Source organism: Ursus maritimus, unplaced genomic scaffold, assembly GCF_017311325.1.
Source record: "Ursus maritimus isolate PB19 unplaced genomic scaffold, ASM1731132v1 scaffold_23, whole genome shotgun sequence".
In the NCBI taxonomy this organism is placed as follows: Eukaryota; Metazoa; Chordata; class Mammalia; order Carnivora; family Ursidae; genus Ursus; species Ursus maritimus.
This window is the reverse complement of record NW_024424786.1, coordinates 35,061,028-35,086,640: the sequence shown is the minus strand read 5'-3', so window position 1 is coordinate 35,086,640 and position 25,613 is coordinate 35,061,028. Positions and strand designations below refer to the sequence as shown.

General features: G+C 41.0%; 1 protein-coding gene across 2 annotated transcripts in view; it reads left to right on the top strand.

The window, feature by feature from the left end:
• The window catches only part of LPXN (leupaxin), a gene marked incomplete at its 5' end in the record, with an annotated part of 33,010 nt that extends 8,044 nt beyond the window's left edge, over positions 1-24,966 (top strand). For both annotated transcript variants that reach the window (XM_008694166.2, XM_040639135.1), the window contains 7 exon segments: positions 1,707-1,753; positions 10,322-10,421; positions 13,295-13,462; positions 14,323-14,496; positions 14,588-14,669; positions 23,735-23,883; positions 24,182-24,966. In XM_008694166.2, coding sequence (XP_008692388.2) covers positions 1,707-1,753; positions 10,322-10,421; positions 13,295-13,462; positions 14,323-14,496; positions 14,588-14,669; positions 23,735-23,883; positions 24,182-24,451 — 990 coding nt within the window.
• Positions 24,967-25,613: the final 647 nt, after the last annotated feature.

The following is a 25,613-nucleotide window of genomic DNA, read 5'->3' as shown; positions in this document are numbered from 1 at the left end:
AGAATCATGAATAGAGACAACTTAAGAGCTCATCTTGTAAAAACATTATTGAAGAAAGGTGCTCTGGATGGTGGCAGAAATACAGCACCTGTGAAAATATTGGGGCAGAAATATTTCTACGTTTTAATAGGAGAAACAATTGAGGATATCCTCCATTTAGCAGAATATGCCCTGAACTTAGAGAATTAGCAGCAGCCGAGTGGGAGTATTTTCTCAATTGAAAAAATTATGGTTTACAGAGAAGCATGAATTAAAAGTGTCAACAACTTCAAAATATACTAACCATAAAATGCAGCTCTGCAGAAGTTTGCAATTTTTTAAAAAATATGAAAATAATAAGATCATATTAAAAAAGACATCTTTCAGAAAAATTTCCACATCACAATGTTAGAGACAACAACGGCTAGGTAACCAATTAAGGTATATGAATCTATATCAAGAATAATTATTTACTGTGCTGTTTAAAAATATTCAAATAATTAATATAAAAGGTTTTTTTAAAATTAATGTTTGGGGTTACTGGCATTCAGTGGGGAGTCTGAGATTATCTCTCCTTCTCCCTCTGCCCCTCCCCTGTGTGTGCACGCTCTCTCTCTCTCAAATAAATAAATAAATCTTAAAAGAAATTAATGTTTATAGCTATGTGTCGTTTAAAAATATTCTAGAAATTTTTATTTGGAAACTAAGTTTTCAACAGAATTATTTTGTAGGTCCATCAATGCAATAAAATCAAATTTTTGGTCAATGAATATATATTTAAAAAATTCTGGAGTATTAATTATTTTTGGTACCTTCCCCTTGTTCACTTTCAGAAACATCCCAGTTTGAACAATAAATTATATGGTCACCCTACCTGCTTGATCTGGCCCCTTTTACTCCCATCCGTGTCTCACCAGTTCACTGTGCAGACTACCCTGGCCTCCTTTCTGTTCCACAGATGCTCCAGGGTGCTGGCCCCATGGACCACGTTCCCCCGATATCTGCTTATTTCCCTCACCTTCTATGAATCCTCACTCACGTGTCCCCTTCTCAGTGAGTCCTTCCCTGATCAATATATTTTTAATTGCCATCTCCCCCATTTCTCATCTCCCACCTCCTGATGAGTTTTACATACTAATGGATTTATTCTTTTTCTTATTACCTTTTTTTATTACCTGTTTCTCACCACCATAATGTAAGGTTGGGGTAGACAATTTTTGTTTGTTCATTTAGTTTTGTTTTTCTACTGCTGCATCCCTGGCCCTGGCACATTACAGGCACTCAATCAATATTTGTTCAATAAATGAGTGAGTTGCTGGTCAACTACCCTTTAGAGACACACATTATTTATTTTTTTTGTATGTTAAATTTAGTCGTGCTATAGTCTTCCCCTAGACACCATCTTATCTGGTTAAAGGGCTTCATTCTGATTCATTTTGTTTGTTTTGTGGTTCCTATGTGAGTACGATCAACTTCTCTATTTCAGTGCTTTCAGCGCTGGGAGAGGGACACTATTATTTGTTCCCATCGTTGATTACTCTGCTTAGAATGTGGCCTTTTGCTGTGGGATGGCTGGTATTCCTCTGCCTTGTGAAAGATCTCAGAGGTATACTAATCAGTCCCGTTTAGAAGCTAAAACCATCCTCTAATTCTGGGTGTAGATGAGTGCCAACACTCTCCTAACAGACACTCATTCTCTGCTCTTCTCTGTCACTCATATGTCTCAGGCGCAGCTCGTGTATACTACCCAGATCCAGGAGCACAATGTCTACAGGTATGTTTTTTATTAAATACTTTAAAAACTTAACGTTATTAGGTAATTGTTATCAATCCATGTGTGGATACTTTTGCGTGTGTTCATTATTAGAGAACTCCTGCAAAGTCCCTCCTCCTCTTCCACAGTGTCTGAGCAGAGGTGGAAATCTGCCAAGCTCACTTGGCAGTTTCTCAGGGTACGTGGCTTCTAGATGGGCTGTCCAGGCTGGTGGGCTCTGCTATTTCCTTCATCACCTGAAAAAAGTGTCAATAGTGCGAGTCACCACACATGTTTTGGCCGGCTACTCTAAACAGCATGTTCCAGATCGTGGAAGAGGAAACACCTAATGAAATTTCAGCAACATGCCAACAAAACCAGAGCTAGGATCAGGGCCAAACCGAGACAAGAGGGTCTCTGCAGCAGACTAACGAATATGTACTTCTAATGAATCTATACTTCTTCTTTCTATATTTGCTCAAGATTTATTTAGCCAGGGGAGGGGATTTCCTTTTAAAAACATTACATATTGAAACAGATCCACTTACTAAATCATTTCTGCTGGCCAAGGCTGCTTTTCTTGTTCTCTCTTCAGGTAGTGGTTGTAATTTAAAAAAATCAGACAGCTTTCCGGGAAACAAATGGAAGGACTTAACAAATTAAAAAGAAAACAAGATAGCAAAGGCTCATGCTTGGTGAAGAGTGCCACACCACACCTTATTTGGTTCTAGAATTGCAGCCAGTGGTGCACACACATGATGCCAAATAAGAGAAGGACCTGTGTTATCATGAAGTCTTTTTATAACTTCCCACCTGAGGACACTGTCTACTCCGATGGGGGTAAGGCCAGTTTACTAATATAATTGCCAGTTTATTCCAGTTCCAGGAGACTGCCTGGTGGGATGTCACCTAGACCACCCTGTCCACCCTTGTAAAAAAAAAAAAAAATCAAAACAAGCAAAACAACAGCAAGACAGTGTCTGGCGCACATACGATTTCAGTAAATATTAATTTTTTAAAACTAGGAAACCAAGCCTTCAATAGAAATATCAGTGAACACAGGCACCCAGCGCATAAAAACCAGCACGCCCTTCAGCGATTTTCCTGTATATCTGGCATTGCGATCAATTGATGGCATGCCAACATGGAAGTCTTTGATCTTTTTCCCATCGGACCCATTTCTTTGTCTTTTCTTGCTCTGCTCTGTATTCCAGGGGAGCTGACCCCTGTCGGTTGGGTTTTCCAGGTTCCAGGATCAGTCGGCTTTTGCTGGCTTCGACCAATGGGAGGCACTGTGCAGACAGCTGGAGGGCGAAAGGCAGGGCAAGTCAGGACAATTCCTCCCCCAGTCTCTCCATAGGTCGTCATCCGGGTCAGCAGCTCCACCTTCTTTATGGCTTTAGCTGGAGCAAGATAGATCTGCTGTGGTTCCAGCTTGTGCCTATCCACCTTGGCCCTTGGCTTTTAGTAACTTTGCCTTTCCTTTTTTTTTTTTTTTTTTTTTTCCTTTTGGCCTAATGGCTACCTGCTGTGGCTAATCTCTGAGTTCCCTCAATATCTTCTGTTTGCTGTTTTAGTTCTGCCATCACCTGTGTAATCAAATTTCTGGATTAAATTCCTTCTGCTTACTCCCAGTATGTTTGCATTTTCCTGAGTGGGCCTTGACTGATAAACCTCCCCAAGTACAGAGTGATACTTGCCCTGAAGATCTGTGGGAGAGATTGATAGGAAATCCAGGTGGCCTCGTCAGTACGTAATAGACTGATACAAATCCCTGGGCTGGCGTAGCTCAGGGACGATAAGGCTTGCAGTGTAGATAGAGCTTGAGACCCAGAAGTGAGATTCCCTCATTTCGGTTCCACCCTTTCCTCTGGCTTGCTTAAATGAACTGAATGTTGCTCTCAACCTTGAAACTGTGTTCAATGCTCGTTGCGAGTATAGTGATGTGATAATATTTCTAATGTAGTTGTGTATCAGTAGCAATATGAACAATAATTTAGAAATGTACACATGAACAAAAATAATTGGGGTAAGAATAAGGAGAAAAAATTCATGAAAACATTGCAGAGGAGTGAATAAGGGGAAACTCCAGCACGGTGACGCCCCTGACGTGAGGCATCTGTGTTGTTTTAAACACATCTGTTGCATTTGGATATTATTAAAATCTCTGACTCGTGAATTACACTGTTGTTCATGACACAGCAAAGCACTTCTACCATCTTCAAGACGTGAGGGGACAAATCAAAGGAGCTCTGATTTTGAGATTCCTCTCTTTTTAGGAACACTTCCTGTAGTGATGTAATCACCAACTCTTAAAGGCCTTTCCATTCTTATTTAGAATATTATATTGTTGGCTGAGTTACTATTTGGGTATCACAAAAGTGATCTATTTCTCTTTCCATATTGCTCTAGGAGTCTTGCTAAAAACCAGTAAGAATTTTTTTTGAATAAGCACAAGGATGCCCCAGCTGTGAGATGAACAGGTTTTTAGGATAATACAGACCCATCCATATAAGAAGCTACATTTATTCTATACTGGGAAACAGAGCAGAGAATGTACTGACAGTCCTGCTTCTTTTTGTACTTTCAAGACACACGCCTGTGGCAGCAACGACTAAGGTATTATGATCCAAAAGTGTTGTGAGGAGCTCCCCTGCACTTTCTTGGAAGCCTCCAAGGACTAAATCAAGCACTTGCATACCTGACCATTTTTGTTCCTAGATCAAACAAACAAAAAAAATATGCTTGGCAGGAGGCCATGTTGTACCTTAAAGACAAAATCTTTTATCTTCAGAGGGGAAAATATCCACTTCCTCCTACTTTTTTCTTATAGTTAAATATTTAAACATAAGTAAGTCAGTAGTGAGACATGTGGTACCCAAAAGACAGTCTTTTTTCCTTAAGAGAGGAAGATATTTTCCTTCTGCCTTTTTGCTGGTTGGTAAATACACAAAAATAAGTAAAGTAGTACACCTATGTTTTCATTTTTGAGAATATATTTAGTAGAAGACTTACAATATTTGGTTTTATTTATGGCTCCGTGTGTGTGTGTGTGTGTGTGTGTGTGTGTGAGAGAGAGAGAGAGAGACCATGTCAGAGTCAGTTTGGTGGGTTGTTAGCTAAGCTTAGTTTATGTTGATTACAACATTACTCCAGAGTCAGTTACCTATATGATTCAGTGATTCCACTTCTCAAAATTTACTGTATAGAAATAATCAAATGTGGGTGCAAATATTTACTTACTGTATTATAACAGTGAAAATCAGAAACAATCTAAGTGTCTAATGATAAATGATTGGTTTAATAAGTTATGGTACATTCTGCATTTGAAAGCTGGATAGACTTTAAACCTCATTTTGGAGGATAGTTTAGCATGGTGCTGGAGAACGTAAGTTTTGCAGTCTGTGGTCCCAAACTGTTATTTACCAGCTGTATTATATAGAGCAAAGCTTTTTGCTTCTCTACGCCCCAGTTTTTTCTTCTGGGGGTGAGAATACCTAGCTCTTAAGGTTGTTAATAAGGATTTAAGGAGAATATGTGTAAAACCCTTTATGGAGGGCCTGGCATAGGGTGGACAGTAAGTGCTAGCTATGAACATAAAGTTGGATAAGAAAATGCATAAAGATAAGGAAAAATGTTCACTTTACAACATGAAAAAAGGGTCATTCTAATTTTCCAAAATTAGGCACAATCATAGAAGGGCATAATGGTGTAAGCCAACATGTCCAGAGTAATTAATTGCCTCTCAAAAGGAGGGTTATGTGTGCTTTTAATTTTTCTTTATATTTCTCTGAAGTTTTAAAATTTTGTATACCTACATTAACTTTATATTTAACCTTTTAATAGTAAAAATAACTTTAATAATTCAAAAATATACAGAGTAAAAAGTTAGACCACCTCCCTTCGAACATATCCTCCTACCTCCTAATTGCTATCCCTATAAGTAACTGCTGTCAGATATGTCCCCTTGCAGACCTTTGCGTATACAAAGTCACACTTATGTATATGTGCTTAAAAATTTACATGAATGGAAGGATAGATTTCATATTGTTGTGGGCTTTGCTTTTTTAAGTGAACGGTGTGTCTTAGAAGTCTTCCTTAGTTTGGGCAGCTAGGTGGCTCAGTTGGATAAGTGTCTGCCTTCGGCTCAGGTGATGATCCCAGGGTCCTGGGATCGAGTTCCACATCGGGCTCCTTGCTCAGTGAGGAGCCTGCTTCTCCCTCTTCCTCTGCCTGCCGCTACCTCTACTTGTGCTCTCTCTCTTTCTCTGTGTTATAAATAAATAAAATCTTAAAAAAAGAAAAGTCTTCCTTAGTTCAAAGAAATCTGTGCCTGCATTCTTTTTAGCAGCTGCATGGTATTCCGTAGCATGTATCTAAAATTTATTTAACCATATATCCATTTATTTTTTTAATTTATTCATAAAGATCGTACTTTTTATGTTTTAAGGAACATACTTATACATATGCCTTTGTATATCTCCATTTTTTTTTTTTTTTGGATGGAATCTTGGAAGTGAAATTGCTGAATCCAAGGATATATGCATATGAAATGTTGATAGATACTGTGTTGCAAAGCATTTAATAAATTTACCTTGCTACCTAGGATGTATGTAAATGTATATGTGTAAAATAATCCTGACTTTTGCCAACACTGCATGTTATCAGTCTTTCAGATTTTTGACTAATGGGTAAAAATTGGTGTCTCACTGTTTAATTTGCATATTAAAGATTGAGATTGAGCATATTTTTATATAGTAATAAACATTCAAATTTTTTTTCTGAAACTTGCTTTTTTTTCTTTTAATCCTTAGCCCATGTTTCGATTAGCTTGCCTTTTTGATTTGTAGACTTTTTATTATTTGGCTATTACTTATGTTTTAAATATTTATGTATGTTTTAATGTTTTTGAGATTAGCCCTATTGATATTTTTTGTTTTTCGCCTTCACTTCAGAGTTTTATGCCTTTCTTAAGAAAGTCTTCATTACCCCAAATTATAAAAAATGTTCATTTTCTTTTAGTACTTTTATATTTAAGCGTATTTAGTCTTTAATTCATTTAAAACTTACCCATTTGTAGAGTTTGTTAAAGACCTAAATTTATTATGTTTCAAATAGGTTGTCATGCATTTTGTGTCTAATAATCTTTCTGATGACTTGAAATGCCACATTTAGCATATGCAAAATTCTCATGGTTCAAGAGTCTATTTCTGGGCTCTCTCTCTGTTCCATTCCTTTGATCTATTTGTCTGTTTCTTAACCAACGTCACACAAATTTTATTGTCACTTTATAGGAGAGCACATCTATTGGATAGGTCTTCCCTTTTCATCTCTTTATTCCCCCAAGATTATCTTGAGTGTTCCAGCCCATGAATTTTAGCATCAGCTTATTAATAAACTTGAATAATTCTATTAGGATTTCTGTATGAATTACATTGAATTTATAGTTTAATGAGAGAAACTGACATCATGTTACGTATCATCATTTATATGTGTCTTGTATGTCAGCCAGCGGGTTTTTCTTCATTGAAGTCTTATGCATTTCTTGTTAGAGTGATTCTTTAATGATCTATAATTTTTTTTGTTGGTATTGTGAACATGTTCTTTTTTCCCAGTGGATTTTCAGATTGGCTACTACTGATCTATAGGAAAGATACTAAATTATTTCATTTTATTCTTTTTTAATTTTTAATTGTATTTTTAAATTTTTTTTATATTAAGTAGGCTCCATGCCCAGTGTGGAACTTGAACTCACAACCCCTGGATCAAGAGTCACATGCCCTGGGGCGCCTGGGTGGCACAGCGGTTAAGCGTCTGCCTTCGGCTCAGGGTGTGATCCCGGCATTCTGGGATCGAGCCCCACATCAGACTCTTCCGCTATGAGCCTGCTTCTTCCTCTCCCACTCCCCCTGCTTGTGTTCCCTCTCTCGCTGGCTGTCTCTATCTCTGTCGAATAAATAAATTTAAAAAAAAAAATCTTTAAAAAAAAAAAGAGTCACATGCCCTGGGGCGCCTATGTGGCTCAGTCGAGTAAGCGTCTGGCTCTTGATTTTGCTCAGGTTATGATCTCAGGGTCATGACCGCAGGGCTGCAGGCTGAGTGTGGAGTCTGCTTAAGATTCTCTCTGTCCCTCTGCCCCTCCCTGCTCTCCCCAACCCCCCAGCTCAAGTTCCCACACGCGTGCTCTTTCTTTAAAAAAAAAAAAAAAAGAGTCACGTTCTCTACCCACTGAGCCAGCCAGGTGCCTCCTCATTTTATTCTTGTATCTAGTAACCATCCTGGTATTTTCTCTACATTCTAATAATTATCCAGTCATTTATCTTATATTTTCCAGGTAGGTGATCATACCATCTATTTAAAAGAGAAAAGAGAAATGGGAATTACTTTGCCTTTTTCTTTCCAATATATCAATCTCTTATTTGTATTCTTAAATGCATCCGGCGATGCAGTCTGCAATAAAATTGCACACAGCAATGATAGTAGGATCCTTGTCCTTCTCTTCTCTCTCTCTTTAAGATTTTATTTATTTGTTTTATTTTAGAGAGGTGGGGGAGGAGCAGAGGAAGAGGGAGAGAATCCTAAGCAGACTCCCTGCTGAGCACCAAGCTCGTAATTAGAAATGTGACCATTAAATATGAGGTTCATTATAGATTTTATATTTTATCAGGTTATGAAACTTCTTTTCCTCGGTCTTCCAACAGTAGGAATGGTGGTGGAATTTGTTTTCTAGTGCTTTTCAACACCTATCAATACGTTTATAAAGCTTTTCTCTGTTCTTGAATATAAGGAATTATAGTTTTTTTCTAATGTTGAACCACGCTTGAAAGACTGTCATAACACTATCTAGCCAGGATGTTTTTAAAACTCATTTCTGCTGTTTTTATTAAACTTCCCTCCCCTCCCCCCACCTCCCCCCACCACACGCGCGCACACACACGTACACACATACACTGTGCTCTTTTTGTCCGGTTTTAGTATTGAGTTTCTGTGATATTTATAGAACTTATTTGGTGATTTTCCATATTTTTCTGTGTACTTGAAATTTACACAATGCTCCCCAAAACCTCAGTTTCTGTTTGTTTTCTGTTTCAATAATTTATGCTTTTAGTCTTCTGTTTAATTATTTTAGGGTTTTGTGTTTTTTTGAGATGCTTGAGTTGAATGTTTTGTTTATTTGCTTCTAGTCTCTTATTTTTCAATATTGCACCTGAGTCCACTTGTATTTTTTCCTGTTAATAACATATTAGTGGGACGCCTGGGTGGCTCAGTTGGTTAAGCATCTGCCTTCAGCTCAGGTCATAATCCCAGGGTCCTGGGATGGAGGCTTGCATTCGGCTCCTTGCTCAGTGAGAAGTCTGCTTCTCCCTCTCTCTCTGACCCTCCCCTGGCTCATGCGTGCACACATGCATGTACTCACTCTCTGAAAAATAAATAAAATCTTAAAAAAATATATTGGTTCGACTTGAAGGGTATGTGTGTATGTGCTTTCATTGCTATTTCTAAATAGGTTAAAACTTCAGTTTATTTTTTCTTCATCACAAGAATTATTTGGAAGTGCTTTATTTTTTCTTAAGTGGGTAGGTTTCTTATGATTAATTTGTATTAAAGCAATAGGAGAATATGTTCTGTATGATTTACTTTTTAGAATTAATTGAGCTTTTAATCTGTGCTCTCGTACACAGTTAATTTGCTAACAATTGGCTGGGGTGCCTGGGTGGCTCAGTGAGTTAATAAGCATCTGCCTTCGGCTCAGGTCATGATCCCTGGGTCCTGGGATCGAGCCTCGAATCTGGCTCCCCGTTCAGTGGGGAGTCTGCTTCTCCCTCTGCCTGCCGCTCCCCCTGCTTGTGTGCTCTCTCTCTCTCTCTTTCTTTCTCTCTCTGACAAATAAAATCTTTTAAAAAAATTCACTGACACTGTATTTGAATAGACTTTGTATTCTATTTCTTGGGTCCAGATTTTAATCATCAATTTATTCACTATTATATGGATGTGAAACCAACATTATGTACATTGTCTAAACTATATCAGTGGTCTTTTTCTGTTAAAGGGCAGACAGTAAATATTTAGACCTTGGACCACAAGGGCTCTGTTGGAACCATCCAACTCTGTAAGAAAGCAGCAGTATGTAAATGAGTGGGCATGGCCACATTTGGCCCATGGACCTTAGTTTGCTGATGCTTGCTCTTTTTTCTTACTTAGTTTTTATCTTTCGCCTGACAGTGAGAGAAAGTGTAATACTTTATAATTTCAAAAAGAACGCTTTGAAACTAAAAAATGTATATCAGGCCATTGTCTCCTTAAAGGTCCTTTTAGAGGCTGCTTTGCACCTGGCCATTGGGGGAAAATGGCCTGCCAGCTACCCCTCCAGTGCTTTTCTTCATGTACTGGAGAACAATGGTTTGTGAGATGACCAGAACGGAGATATGGAGACAAAAGGCAGGGAGACCTTGTCCAGATTTTTAGTCCACTACCTGTTTTTAAATACATCGAAGGGGTTAATAGTTAAAACTTCATTTTCTGGTATTTTATGTGTGGCTTAACATTTATCTGAGTTTTGAGGTGTTAGGATTTTTTTCTCTCCTGTAGTGAGATCCAAGAGCCAAAGGGAGCACCACATCCTCCGAAAACGTCCGCGGCTGCTCAGCTGGATGAGCTCATGGCCCACCTGTGTGACATGCAGACCCAGGTGAGCGCATTTGCCAGGCGTGTCTCCGCGGAGCTCGGAACACTTGGTTGTCATTAGTTTTCCCAGACTAAATTTAATTCAGCGGATGAACTCAACTTTGTGTTATGTGTTATCTGGACACAAAAGATAATATGATGCAGGCTCTGATCTCAAGGAGTGTGGAATGAGCTTGGTAAAATGAAGAAGCCCACGTAACACTTGTAGACTAAAACACAGATGGTTTATCAAAATATGTGCAGCCAACATTAGGAATGTGGACACTTTATCAGAGGCGGTGGCGGGATGTGGGATGGACTCTGAAGAGTAGAAAGGGTTTGGACACAGAGATGAGAGAAGAGGCCCTTCCAGCTGGCATGAGCCCTGAGGGCACAGGCATCCAAGGCTGGATGCAATGTGGCAGGACCGTGAGAGACCTGCCTGAGTGGGACAGAGGAGGGCAAACCGAGGCAGAGCCAGGGAGATCAGACAGTGGCTCTGAAAGTAGGGAGGATGAGGAGTCCTGAGCCCCGTACTGAGATAAAATCCGCCTCCTCGTTCTAGCCTCTAGAGCATGAGTGGCGAGCTCACGTGGCCTGGCAGGGGATGGAAATCAGAAAAGTGGGCTTAATGATTTATTAAGGGAAATCATCTAGAATTCTTAAGGTGGAGAATTCAACCACTCTAAATTGGAGGATTCGATATGCACACACGAGTGGCTATGAAATAATTGCAAGGTGCAGTATATATAAAGGTGCATGACTGGGGAGGTCAGGAACCTGATCTTTGTGACTCACCTTTGGACTCCCAATGCCTGCACGATTCCTGACATATTAGAGGAACAAATGAATGAACATCAGAAGAATTTTCTTCAGTGCCTACAATAGAGCTGGGTACATTTCCTCATTGTATTGTATATCTGAAAATACTGGGAAAAAATCTACATTAGGAGTTTTAATTGTGTTTCCTAATTGATTTAGCGTGTGTCATGGTTTATTTACATTTTTAAAATATCCATTTATTTTTTGAATGAGCCATACATTCATGGTGTACAAAAATCAAAAGTATAAAAATTGGCAGTGAGCTGTTTCCCTATCAGCCCTGTCCCCAGCCATCCAGTTCTGCCGTTTCTTACATATTCGTTCAGAAGTATTCTGAAATATGTAGGCAAGCAGATGGAGATATGGATAGATATAAGTGTGTGTATATGTATATATATGTGTAAAATTGTGTTTTTACCTACTTCGTATTGATGACCCTTTTGGGCTTTCCAGACGGTAACCTTTGGAACACTAATCTCTTCAACATTAAGTAACATTATATAATAGAGGAGGAAGGAAATCTGTCAGTTGATAAGTTTCTTGAAGGGAAATGAGCATTTTGGATTAGTGAGATAATGGGAGGTTATTCCTGGCAGTAAAAATAGGATACGTAGAGGCCTGAGGGCAGACAGTAACAAATCACATTCAGGAGACTGCAGGGAGCCTGGCTGGCCTCAAACAATGGAGGCTTTTAGTGAGTAATGAAAGATGAGATTGGAAAGGTAAAGTGAGGGCAGCAGATGGGAGACTCTGAAGTCTGTCTAGTGCGTGCAAATCTGATGCTGTGGAGGCCGCAGAGTGCACCTGTTTCCTGATCAGGAAGTATTAGGTCGGTGGCAGTGGTAGCCCAGTCGGAAAGGAGTTGAGAGAGAGAGAATCAAGACATCAAGTGATGAAGGACAAGCTGGGCATAGCATTTTTTTTGTAATTCGAGGCTTTTCCTTTGAATGGATTATAATAACTATTTTGGGGGGCCTGCTCAAATCAATCCAATCCATCAGTTAGTCTTATCTGACAGATTCTCATCACCTTCTCCCCTAACACTGGACCAAGTCATTATTTCTGGTTTGAACCGTTAACAATAATCTCCTTCCAGACTAGTGTCTCTGATTCCGCTCTTGCTTGCCTACACTGATTCCTCACTCAGCTACCACAGGGATCTCATGGATCCGATTCATTTGCTCTCATGCTTGAACTCCCCCAGAGGCTCCATCACCCTTGGAATAAAACCTGAGTTTACCATGAGGGCCCCACATGATCTTTGCCTCTCTCTCTCCATTGTCTTCTCCTGCCACACTTTCACTCTTTCTGCTCCAGCACCCCTCCGCCCTGACCTTTCTGACTCTTCTCCTAACGTACCAAACTGTTCCCTTCCTCTGGGCCTTCCTCTCCTCTGGAAAGTTTTCCCACCAATATCAGTATTTCTGGGCCCCTGAATACATCATGGGATATCTGTGCAAATGCCACCTCCTTAGAGGGCCTTCTCTGAGCACCCTCTTCTAAATCAGTTCTCTCTCACTGTCCTACCCTCTGGGACTTCTGTCTTCATTTATAACTTAAGTCTTATCTCTACCTGACATTGCATCATACATTTATTTAATCGTTTATTGTCTGTCACCCAGAGAAAGTAAACTCCATGAGGGCACACCCTCCATCTCCATGTACATTGCACTATACCAATAGCCTGGAGCTGTGACCAGCACAAAATAGGTACTCAATAAACATTGCAGAATAAATGGGTAAAAAGAAGATCTGATTAATTGTTGACCTGTGGTCATTGTAGGAGTGAGGAAAGGTATCATCTTCCTGCACTCAATTTCCCATGGTCAGAAAAGATTTACAAATGGAGAAGATTACTTCTATTTCATCTGGCCTGAGGAATTTAGGATAAAAGGGAGGTGGTAGCATTTTTATCGGTGTTACAATGTTGGACTCTGCCACTGCCTTGGACGGAGGGTAGGTACAGAAGAAAGCATCAGTCAGTAGAGGTGAGCTTATGGGGTCATGTAGGGGATGCCCACGAGGGGAAGTATACACGAGACTGATTTTTTTTCATGGTTCTTTCCCTCGTGCCAGGTTGCAGTGAAAGCAGATGCCAGCAAGAAACCCACAGCAAATAAGCAGGATCCCAAGGCCTCCCTGGACTCAATGCTGGGGGGTTTGGAGCAGGATCTGCAGGACCTTGGAGTTGCCACAGTGCCCAAGGGCCACTGTGCTTCCTGTCAGAAACCGATTGCTGGGAAGGTGCGATGGGCCAGGATGTTGGTCCTGTAGCCAGCTGTCTGCGTGTATGTCTATCTCTGTCCCACCAAGGATTGCTCTATCGCCTTCTATCCTAAGACATTTTCATAATAGTTAATAATCACTCATCCCTTACAGTGCTCCAGGCACTGAGCTAAGCACTTCACAAATACTCTCATTTAATGGTCACATCAGCCCTTCAAGGGAGACTCTATTATTGTTCCTTCCTAAAGAGGAGGGAACCAAAGGCTCTGGGATGTTAACTGACACGTCCAATCTAGAAAGAGGTAGAGGGAAGATTTGAGCGGGGAGAGCCTGATTCCCGAGTGTGACTCTTAACTGCTTTTCTGTACTTCCGGTGCTGGTCACTTTCAGCTGACTCAGCTCCACATCATGGCCACAGACTCGGGCTCTGCATCATCCGTCACCAAAACCACCATAAAGGGCTGAGACCTGACTCAGCGTGGGGCAGGAGATGAGGTGTTCGGACCAGAGGAAGAAAGACTCTCATTTGGCCCCTTCCTCTTCCAGGGATCCCTTCCAGGCCAGACTGTAGTTATCCCTGTCTATTGCTACTGTGCTTGGTTTGGATTCCCCCACCCTCCAGAGCGTGTCGCGGTAACGAACATTTACAGACTTTTATCAGCACGATCAGTCAGGAAACTGGGCACCCTTTTACTCTCCATAAAGCATGGACAACAGACCACAGAGGTGGAACCTGGGTCTAGGCCTCCATGTTGTGTAACCCCAGGGGGCGCCGTTTGTGTGGAATACCATGTGAAAAGTGCTGTCCAGAATTGTGCGACCTGTAGGCGCTCCAGCCTCCAGCTGCCGTCGCCTGCCATGCTTCATTTCCTCCCCAGGTGATCCATGCTCTCGGGCAAGCGTGGCATCCGGAGCACTTTGTGTGCACTCACTGCAAAGAGGAGATCGGCTCCAGTCCCTTCTTTGAGAGGAGTGGCCTGGCCTACTGCCCCAAGGACTACCACCACCTCTTTTCCCCACGCTGTGCTTACTGCGCGGCTCCCATCCTGGACGTAAGTCAGCCCCTTTCTCCTGCTTCCGCACCGCGGTCCTGGTTTATAGCTCTGAGGCTTTCTAATATCGCTCCATGTGTTCCTTTTCCAGAAAGTGCTGACGGCAATGAACCAAACCTGGCACCCAGAGCACTTCTTCTGCTTTCACTGTGGAGAGGTGTTTGGTGCAGAAGGTACGCCCGGATAGTTATGAGAAGACCAGCCCCAGCTTTTCCGTGGTCTGCCGCGGTAGTCCTGGTTCCTGCCGCTAGTGTCCAAGGGCCCATTTGAGTACTAGATGCCAACCCTCCTTACCTTTTCCCAATATTTACAAATTTTGTTTAACTTAGTTTCTTAAAGAAATGCGAATGCATAGTTTAAAAGCTCAAATATTATGTTAACGGTAATAGTGAAAAGGATCAGTCCCTGGCTTTTCCTTTCTCTACCCCCAAATCCAGTTATCCTCTCCAAATTTTTTCAGCTTTTTCTTCTGTTATTTACTTGTATATTTTAAGGAGTATACTTCTATTACTATAGGTTGATTTTTTTTCCTTCTAATTTTAACCATTATGTATTAACTTTCTACCAGGGAAGATGAGGATTTCCTACCCCACCTTACCCCAACATACTTCCTCTCCCCCCATTCTCTCAATGTATATAATCAGGTCATAATTGTAGATCAGACCAGTATTCAATGTGCACAGATTGACAACCGTGAAAAGACTGTTCACTGTTGAGCCTTGTAGCAAACCACGGTTACAACAGAACACAGATTTTAGTTTAGACTACATGGTTCCAATCTGTGCTGCGGTATTTATTAGCTGTATGATATCATTCAAGTCATTTAATGCCTCCATACCTTGCTTTCCTCATTGGTGAAATGGGCCTCGTTGTAATTCCTACCCCATAATCTTACCTTACAGGGTAACTATGGGCATTTTAAGAGATGGTGGCAGGATAGTGTTTAGAACAGTGACCAGCGCATGGAGACAGAAAAAATCGGTATGACTATCATGGCATCCTTTTCATATAAACTTTTTCCTGAAGTTAGTATTTAGGTTTCTTTTTTCACAAGCTTAATTTTCATTGTACCTAGCTGTAATTTATGTGACAGAACTGGGAAAGCATTCTCAGAATGGTCGGCCGCATCTGGTAGTAGGTCAGTTCCATGTGTTTTGTCTTGGAGACGTCCGTCCAGGAGACTTCCATTCTCCCGCCCCCGCCTGACACGGTTTCTCCTCAGGCCTTGCCGTGAAGCAGTTATTCCGGCCATTCTCTTGGGAATTCCTTTTACTGCTTGACTGCTTTTTTCTTTGGATCCTCTGTTTCCTGGATTCCCTTTTAATACATGTTACTACCTTTATTTCGGTGGAGCAGCTCCTAGGAAAGAATGAATAGGAGGTAAAACTTTTGAGACCTTGAAATATCTGAAAATACTGTAATTCTCTTGTCTACCTTACATTGCCTGGGCGTAGAATTCTAGGCGAAACTGTTTTCCTCTGTAATTCTGAAGACATTGTCTCACTGTCTTCCAGCTTCTATGGGTGAGAAGTTAAGATTTTGTTCTTTCTTTTCTTTTCTTTTTTTAGATTTTATTTATTTATTTGACAGAGAGAGAGAGAGAGGGAGGGAGAGAGCACAAGCACAAGCAAGGGGAACGGCAGGCAGAGGGAGAAGCAGGCTCCCGGCTGACCAAGGAGCCTGATGTGGGGCTTGATGCGGGGCTCGATCCCAGGACCCTGGGATCATGACCTGAACCGAAGGTGGACGCGTAATCGACCGAGCCACCCAGGCGCCCCTAAGATTTTGTTCTTATTCCTGATCCTTTCTGTGTGATCGGTTTTTCTCTCTTTGCAAGTTTCTTTTTCCTTCTTTCTTTTGAATTACCTTGATTTTTTTTTTCTGACTTCTTTTTGTGTTTGTTTGGAACAAGTATGACTCATGCTTGGAATCAGAAAGCTCCTTTATTTTGTTTGTTTTTTTTCCTGTCCTTTTTGAATTAACTCAGTGGGGAAACTATTCACCTCTTTTCTAAATAAAAACTTGGGCACTCCCACGTCTTTTCTAAAGACTCTTAATAAAACAGTTCTAAATAGAAAATCAGTTTCAGACACAAAACACAAAACTAAGTCCTTGGGTAATTCCATCTGTGTAATAGCTAAAGGATCCAACTTACTTAAAGTCACCGCAAATAAATAAATAAATAAATAAATAAATAATAAAGTGACCGCTACTTTCCCCTGGTTGGGCCTTTAAGCTGCTGGAGGCCAGGGAAGGGTGTTATGGCCCTTCATCTGTCCTTTGAGGCCTTTACCATCCACCACCCTCACCCCTGTTGCTAATCTTGATATCTGACCCCTTCAGGGTTGAAACGGGGGTGGGGAGGAAGATGAGCCTGGAAAGCAGGAAAGTCCTAACTTGCCTAGCACCGTCATAAATTTGCTTCATGCTCTCTGGACCTGGCAGATATTTAACTAACTTTTATTTTTTATTTTATTTTATTTTTATATATTTTTTATATTTTATATTTTTTATTTTATTTTTTTTTCTCAGATGCTTTTGTGGATTTCATACAGGTCCAACTTCAAACTCTTGCTTACCCTTCACTTGTCTTAGCTGGCTGTTTTCTGCTTGGCCCATTTAAGGACCCATTCCACACAGATTAGTTTTGCAGGGTTTTCATTGTTCCCTCCTGATGATCTCTTAGAAATGATTACCGTGGTCCCAGATATCTCTTTCACACATAAACTCACAGTTTATGAGAAAACTGGCACCTTTTTCTTACGCTCAGTGGGATTGTAGTCAGTTAACAACTGGGTCTTCCTATTCAGTCAGACTCACTCGTGGACTTTTTCCAGGAGTGAGTCAAATACCATCAGCTGTATCCCACTGATGGCTCAGGACATGTATGCAGCTCTCTGAGTGGCCCTTTCGAAGTCCCTCTCTGGACTTGAGGTTAGCTGGAACCGTTCCATGCCTCGTCCCTCTTGGTTGTGCGATGGTGGTAGAGTACCCATGGGTTTCTTCAAAGAACCCCCCTCTCGATTTCCCTTCCTCCTTCCCATTTTATATCCTCACAGTGAGTGAGGAGTTCAAGAATCACGTAAACAGTCCTTGGCTACCTACCTTGAGGGATGTCTTAAAGCTCAATTTGAAATTCGACGTCTGTTACATCTTGTGCCTTACACCTTGTTACGCTGGTCTCGGCCAAATGCTGCTGATCTTTGGTTGCCCGTTTCCTATGTAAGAATGGGACACTAAAATGTGAATTGGAAGCTCTGTGGGTATAAGAACTTGTCGACTGGTAGACTCAACTGTGTGGTATTCAGGTAGCATGTTCTGGCCATTTCGCTGGGAGACGCCTGACTATTAATTTGTTAGGTCTTTTAGGGCCTGAGACTCTCTGGTTTGATATTTCCAGAATTAATCACTGCTCTTCAGACTTTCAGCCAATCTGTTTCCAGCCTTGAAGACTATGTTGTACATTCCCTCTCTGAGCCCCTCTGATGCTATGGAAAACCCCAACTTGAATTGTCTTGGCCCCTCCCCGCTAGAGAAATGCAGGCTTCAGTTTTCTTGTTTGCCAAGCTAGTTGCCACTCTTATACCTACTTAAAATTTCAGAAAATTTTATTGATATCTCATCTGTGGCATCCCCTCCTTTTCTCTTATTCCTCCTGGGTGTTTCTATTTTAAATAATTCTTTAACGATCGTGTTGGTGGTATTTCAAGAGGGAGTGAAAATAATCCCATGTATCGTGTCCTTCATCAGCGCAGAGACTCACCTAAATGTCAGGCACGTTATTATGTATATTCCTAACGATTATTCATTTAATCCCCACCACAGTCTTGTGAGGGTATTTTTGTCCCACATTTTACCTAGTTATAGATGGAAACACTGAGCCTCAGGGAGATAACATATTTTTCTTAAAGTTATACAGCCAGAAAGTCAAAGAGTTAGAACTGAAACTCAGGTCCCCTTTCTGCAAGTTCCGTGTTGTTTCTACATCATCACAACTGCTCCCTGACAGAGACTCAGTTCTTCTTCTGCTGTTGGATCCTTTTACTTTCTTGGCACCACCATGGTCCACTTTATTTGACAATAGACCCAGATACAGTAGCACTGACATAATCCGCTAGCAAAGTGCTTTGTAGTAATTTGCTTGTTCACTGAAGCTTGTTCAATGCTTTTCACAAATCATTAGGTATTTCATTTCTAGATTGTGCTTTAGTTAAGCAGGATTTTTTATTGAGATTTAATCTAAATCATATTGAAGGGTGTCATGGTAAATTTATATTATACTGGTCGCCATAGAAGTGTGAGAGTTAGTTGAGTCGAACAGTCGGCAGGTGAATACTGCCCACAGACGACTGTGATGAGGAAGTTGTGGGAGAGCAGAGCAATAGAATACGGGCATATTTCAAGAAGAGACATAAGTTAGGTACAAAAGAAAAGTATCCTATCCATAAGATGACCAGGAAGTACCATGAAGGTAGCTAATACATTGTTCTTGACTTCGACCCCCTCTAAGCAGACAAGTCTTTTATGACTTTACGTCCTCATCAGGCCACGCTTAAAACATTTATTGAGACACCTGACGAAAGAAGGCCATTTATTAATCAGAAAGCTCCTCCTAAATTATTTTTTTGTTTTTGTCGTTTGCTTTCTGTAAATGGGTCTCCTGCCATATGGTTGGTCCGTTAATTGGGTGGCATCTGGCCTCACCCCAAGTCACATAGTCACACACAGAGTTTCTATAATGACAGCTTAACCACTGAGCCTTCTAGGAAATTAAATTCATCTGCATTTTTGTTTCAGTTCAGAGAATTCCTCTTTAAGGCTCAAGTTTCTAAGCATTTCAGGCCTTAGCATCCTCCCAAAGGGACCAGGTCCTCGGTGCCTGTGTCTTTCTTTTGCAGTTGTTCATTATCCAGGCCGTGCAGGTGCTCCCTAATTTCCCCGGTGGCTAGGAGCCTCACCAGAGTATAAACACCCCCCTCTCTCTCCGTGGCACTTTTAATTGTTAGTGTTTCTCATCCGTTCTCCAGAGGTAATTGGCCCCAGAGAGAGCCTCCAGGAAAGTAACTGCTGAAACTTTCTCAGTTTATTGGATCACTAAGTGCAGGGTCATCACAGCAAGTTTGGCTGATTGCTTTTGATTCCTCTCCTGAGACTCACCCTAGCTGAAACAGAGGCTGTTCCTTCCCTGCTGTGTCATTCTGGAGGCCAGCTACCCTGAAAATGCCTAGATGAGGGTCATTCCTAGGTCAGTGGGCATGTCTTACAATTTTCTCAAGTAACACCTACTTATGGGCAAGTTCAGTTTTATGTCACTTGCTTTCTGGAGCATACATGTAAAGTCTTGGGCCCCACCCCAGACCTGCTGAATCAGAAACTCTGGGGGTAGGGCCAAGCAATCTGCATATTGACAGGCTCTCCAGGATGAGAGTTCAGTTTGGATGCATGTTCAGTTTGAGAAATATCGTGCCACACAAAAGCAAGGAGGATGGTTGTGGGTGCTGGTTTGTTTTTCTTAAATGGTAGGCCTTCCTGCATTCTTTTGTACTCGATCAGACTCTAGACATTGTTTGATAAAGTAAAAAAAGTAAAGAGTTCTTCTGTGTCTAGGGGCTTTAGAAGAACACAGGACAGCTTATAAAATTAGTTTAGATTCTTGGATCTGTAGGCCTCAGAAGTCTATTCGGTTGTCTGGTCTTCAAAGACAGCATAGTTGAGCAAAGCAAGGGATTATAAAAAAAAATGCCCAGAGAGAACAGAAAACCTGTAGTTGTATGATTTGGGTCCCAACCCTGGCTGCTTCTATTGCCTTTTTGGATCTGGCTGCTACTGTCAAAATGGGTTCCTAGAAGTAATGTTTCGTAGGTGGGCTGCTTTTCAATCCACTGTGCACCCTTTGCTTACATGCTCCTTTAGTGGGGGTACGGATAGAGCTCTCATATTTACAAAGCTTTTGGGCTATGATATTTGGGCTCAGCTGATGCTATCAGTCCCCACAGAGAGGTCACTACCAGGATGCATTTAAATTAGAGACATGACATTGATGTTAGGCTTTGAGGTTAGGCCTAGAGTTGAACATCAGGTCCCTTGCTGACTAGTTCGTTATTTGTAATTTCTGTGAGCCTCCCTTTCCTCATGTGTAAGATGGGAACGTTGGCGTGCAGAATTCAATTTCAATTTAGTACCGCAGGTAGAGCCCTCAGTTGGAACCGGTTAAAGCCAGTGCTGCATAAATGGGATTACTAATAGTAATCTTCATGCTAGACAGGCACTCCTGATAAATGCTAGGGAGAGTTCCTTACAGAAGAGTTCACCTGTTTACATATATTCTAGTTAGTTCTGGAGATACTCTAAACTACAGTGTACTTCTGGAGCCGATGGTCTCAATCGTGCAACTGTAGTATTGTTCACATGTCTGCTCATTCAGTAAATGTTTATTGAGCAACTACTATCTAATGTGCCAGGTACCGTTCTAGGTTCTAGGGATACAGTGACAAAAAATAAAGTTCCCGCCCTCATGGTGCATATGTTCTAGTGAGAGAGACAGGTAAAATCAAAACTAGCCAACTCATTAACTAACTTACTCTATGCTTATAACTCACTTACAAGTTACTCTACATGTTAGGAGATGGGGTGATGGATAAGGTGCTATTTGAGATAGGGTGGTTCGGTCTGTTCTCTTAAGCAGGCCCCTCAGTGATGTGAAGGACCAGACTGTCTGGGAATCTTGGAGAAGTGATTTTCAGAGCAGAGGGCACATATTACTTAAATAGGTGCTTAAAGATGAATTGATTTATTATATGTTTCTTTTTTAAAATGTAAAGATGATAAAAAAAAAACCTAGCAGAAATTTTCACTTATAACCTGTTACCGTTGTTAACCTAATGGAACATAAAAAAAATTTCCCTAATAATATTTTTCTACATTTGTTAATATTTACACATACCTTAGTTAAGCATACCTAAAATTCCTTTTTATCACTTAAGCATTTCCTCATGTGGCTTCATAATTTTATAATAATAATTTTAATAATGCCCATTATTCCATTAGGGCTTTTTGTAAACAAATTATAAAAAAATATGTGCTCAAAGATGTTCATTGAAGCTTTATTTACAGTTCCAAATATTGTAAGCAACTGTGTTTGTAACAGTATATTTAGATTACTTCTTGTGTGTTTGTAGCTCTGCAGTGAATATCTTTAAACATAACATTTTCTTTCAATTATTTGTATGGATTAATTCCCAGGAGAAAGATATCTACATCTTTTTTTTTTTTTAAATTCTTGATACACATTACCAAATGATTTTCCAAAAGAATAGTAACATTTAACTTTATCACCGGGAATATATAAATAAGTAATATAAAATCCAGTAATATGTAGACTGATTTAACGCTGTTTTTACTACTTAGATAAAATTAGAAATTAAACCTTCTAATTAGCAAAAATTAGAACTTTACTTTTTTCTTTTGAGTTTCATGATTTGCTCATGTTGAACATATTATGACTAAAAGTATTTCATCTTTTATTTATTTGAGAGAGAGAGTGAGCAAGAGAGAGCACTAGCGGGGGGAGAGGCAGAGGGAGAAGCAGACTCCCCGCTGAGCAGAGAGCCCCACGCAGGGCTCCATCCCAGGACCCTGGAATCATGACCTGATCCAGGAAGGCAGACTCTTAACCAACTGAGCCACCCAGGTGCCCCAGGACGACTTATTTTAGAGGGTTTAAAAAAGTAATCACCTTGGGTTTCTCATCCTTCTTAACCGGGTAGAGGATGTGTAAGACTCAAGCCAGGGGCTTTTCTAACATTAGTCCAACTGTTAAAATATCCAGTATTACAGTATTTAAGAGAAAGCCCTTACACAGTAACAAATGGATTAATTTTTTTTATTATGGAAATTGCTTCCTGCCTGGCTTCACCAAGTATCTGTGTTTTACCAAACTAATTTCCTCTAACTTCCACCCACTTTTCTACCCCCTTTTCTTGCTGGAATATTTAAAAGCAAATCATACAACTCTTAGGTCACAATTAAATACTTCAACATGGATCATCTTTAACTGATTGATCAGGACTTTTTTTTTTAACATAACTACCTTCACACCTAATAAAGTTATTAATTCCTCATTATCATATAAAACCCACATCTAAACTTCTCAGATTTCTAAAACACGTCATTTGCTTGGTTTGTCTGAATCAGTTGGATCCAGGCAAAGTGTATGCCTTGCATTTCACCATTTTACCTCTCAAAATTTAAAAATCCTGTAACAATTCTCTCTTTCCAATTTTTTTAACATCATTAATTTGTTAAGAAACTGGAACCTATGTCCTGTAAAATGGTCCCTATTCTTGATTTGGCTGGCTCCTTCCTTACGATGTTGAACTTATTTGCTTTGTCAGCCCACCCCCTATTTTTCTGAGATAAAAGTGGCAAATATTTTCTTCGGTTTGTCCCTTGTCTTGGCTTTGCTTACGGTGCTTTCGGTCATGCAGAAGTCATTCATCTATATTTTTAATGGAGCTGAATTTATTGATTTTTAGCTTGATTTTGAAATTTGAGCCATGTTTACCACGGTTTTCTCATTCTCAGGTTAAAGAGGAACCCATTCATTTTTGATTCAAGTCTCTGTATGGTTTGAATTGTTACATTTAGAGTCTTGTATCCATTTGGAAATTATTTCATAGCCCTTTCTTTTTAAAGATTAAGCCCTCTTCTCCAGGTGCTGTTTTAGGTACGAGAGTACAACGTGACAAGACCAACAATATCTAGTTTCAAGGCTGTTGCTCCTGTGTGGGAAGACAGACCACAAAGATGGTTTCAGATCGTGGTAAATGCTAGAAAGATGATTTAAAAAAAGACGAGGTGATAGATACGGGCTCTAAGAGGCGCCTCTGATAAGGTGATATTTGAACCGCTTTCTGAATCATAAGGTAGGATTAGCCACGCCGAAGCCTGGGGCAAAGCTGTGCGGGCCAGGCGGTACTTAGCACAGAGGTGTCGAACAGGACTAGACCCTGATACTAAGTGCTGGGTACGAGCCGGGCCCAGCACTAACACACCTGCCCCGCATTAACTCCTGTATTTGTTTGTTTGTTTCTCATGTATTTCCTATGATGAGCTGCTGAGGTCCGTACTGAATATGAAGACACTGAGTTTGGGAGAGTTGAAATCATTGGCCTCTTCTCAGCCTAACGTGCTGGAAGGTGTCACCCCTCACCGTGAACTGTTGCTTTTACCTCTGCAGGCTTTCACGAGAAGGACAAGAAGCCATACTGCCGGAAGGATTTCTTAGCCATGTTCTCGCCCAAGTGTGGCGGCTGCAACCGCCCAGTGTTGGAAAACTACCTTTCAGCTATGGACACCGTCTGGCACCCGGAATGCTTTGTGTGTGGGGTCTGTACACTCGCTTCTCTTTTGGACATCGGGAAAGTCCAGGGTCTTCCTTTCTGAGGGGCAGCACAGCAGCTGGGAAGAGGGTTCACAGCTTGGGGTGAGGGATTGATGTGGGCCCAATAAAAGGAGGCCCAAAACACAGCACCCAGTATGGGCATTTGCTCATCTCTTTTGCAAGTGGGTGATATTCTCGCCTCCACTGGTCAGGTAACTGGCCGGAATTTCAAGGCTGCAAGTTTTACTTTGCTGATGTTCTAATTCTTGACATCCTTTCCTTTCCCTTTGCTCTATCCCCCAGGACTGCTTCAGCAGTTTTTCCTCCGGCTCCTTCTTTGAACTGGACGGACGTCCGTACTGTGAGCTCCATTACCACCAGCGCCGGGGAACACTGTGCCACGGGTGCGAGCAGCCCATCACCGGCCGCTGCATCAGTGCCATGGGCCACAAGTTCCATCCCGAGCACTTCGTCTGCGCTTTCTGCCTGACACAGCTGTCAAAGGGCATCTTCAGGGAGCAGGATGACAAGACCTATTGTCAACCCTGCTTCGTGAAACTCTTCCCGCTGTAATCTCAGCTGAACCCACAGTGTCCGCAGATGCCCCACAGAACTTAATCCAGGAGGGGAAGGAGTATTTTGTCGTTACTGCTCCTCAGCTCAGTGGGCATATAGAGAAAGCAACTTCTAGTTGCTGCATGGCTAGGCTCGTAGTCTGAGGTTTTAGATTTCTAGTCTTACTGTCTTTCTTGATCAGGTTCTTGGATTTAGGTCTGGGTCCTGCCACTCGTGCCTCTGCAGATTCGTCTACCACATGCACATTCATTCCACCACCGGTTTTCTCAGATTTCTCCCGTTTTCACTCCTGCGACGGCCCTCGTCCCTGGGCCTTTTCACGCCTCCCTCGTTTCCTTGTGACTCACTTTCCCATGACCCATGCATTATCCTCACTGTCAGGAATCCTGAGGCCCTCCGAAGCTCTCTGCATCTCTCTTTGGTGTACTTCTCTTTTTCAAGAGGAAGTAGATTTTAACTGGAATACTTTGAGTACTGACACCACTGATAAATAAAACGGCTTTCAGTTTTAATGTCTTACTGTCGTGTTTGGAGAGAAACTGCTTCCTATGTTATATACTAGGCACTGTGTGCGGTTAAATCCATATCATATCTCTTGTTTACTTCCCTACAATAGGCACTTTTTCTTAATCAAAAGAAATTGAAAGGAGGGACTCCTGTGCACTAACTTTTCTCTTAGTTCGGGCCCATAACATTCATCTTATTTTATTTTTTGCAGTGAGATGATTGAATCATCTTAAAAGGTGGCAAAGCCTCTTAAAATTGTTTTCATCGCTTTGTTTACCCAAAGTGAAAAACCAGATCTCGGGGCGCCTGGGTGGCTGAGTCGTTAGGCATCTGCCTTCGGGTGTGATCCCAGCATTCTGGGATCGAGCCCCACATCAGGCTCCTGCTTTTTCCTCTCCCACTCCCCCTGCTTGTGTTCCCTCTCTTGCTGGCTGTCTCTTTGTCAAATAAATAAATAAATAAAATCTTAAAAAAAAAAAAAAGAATCATCCGTGGTACTTTTACAAAAAAAAAAAAAAGAAAAAGAAAAACCAGATCTCCACCACACACTTGAAAATTCATATTTGTATGCATTTCTACAAACTCATAAAATTGTGCATATTAAATAAGTCCAGTTTTTTAAATAATATTTTTATTATATTATGTTAGTCAC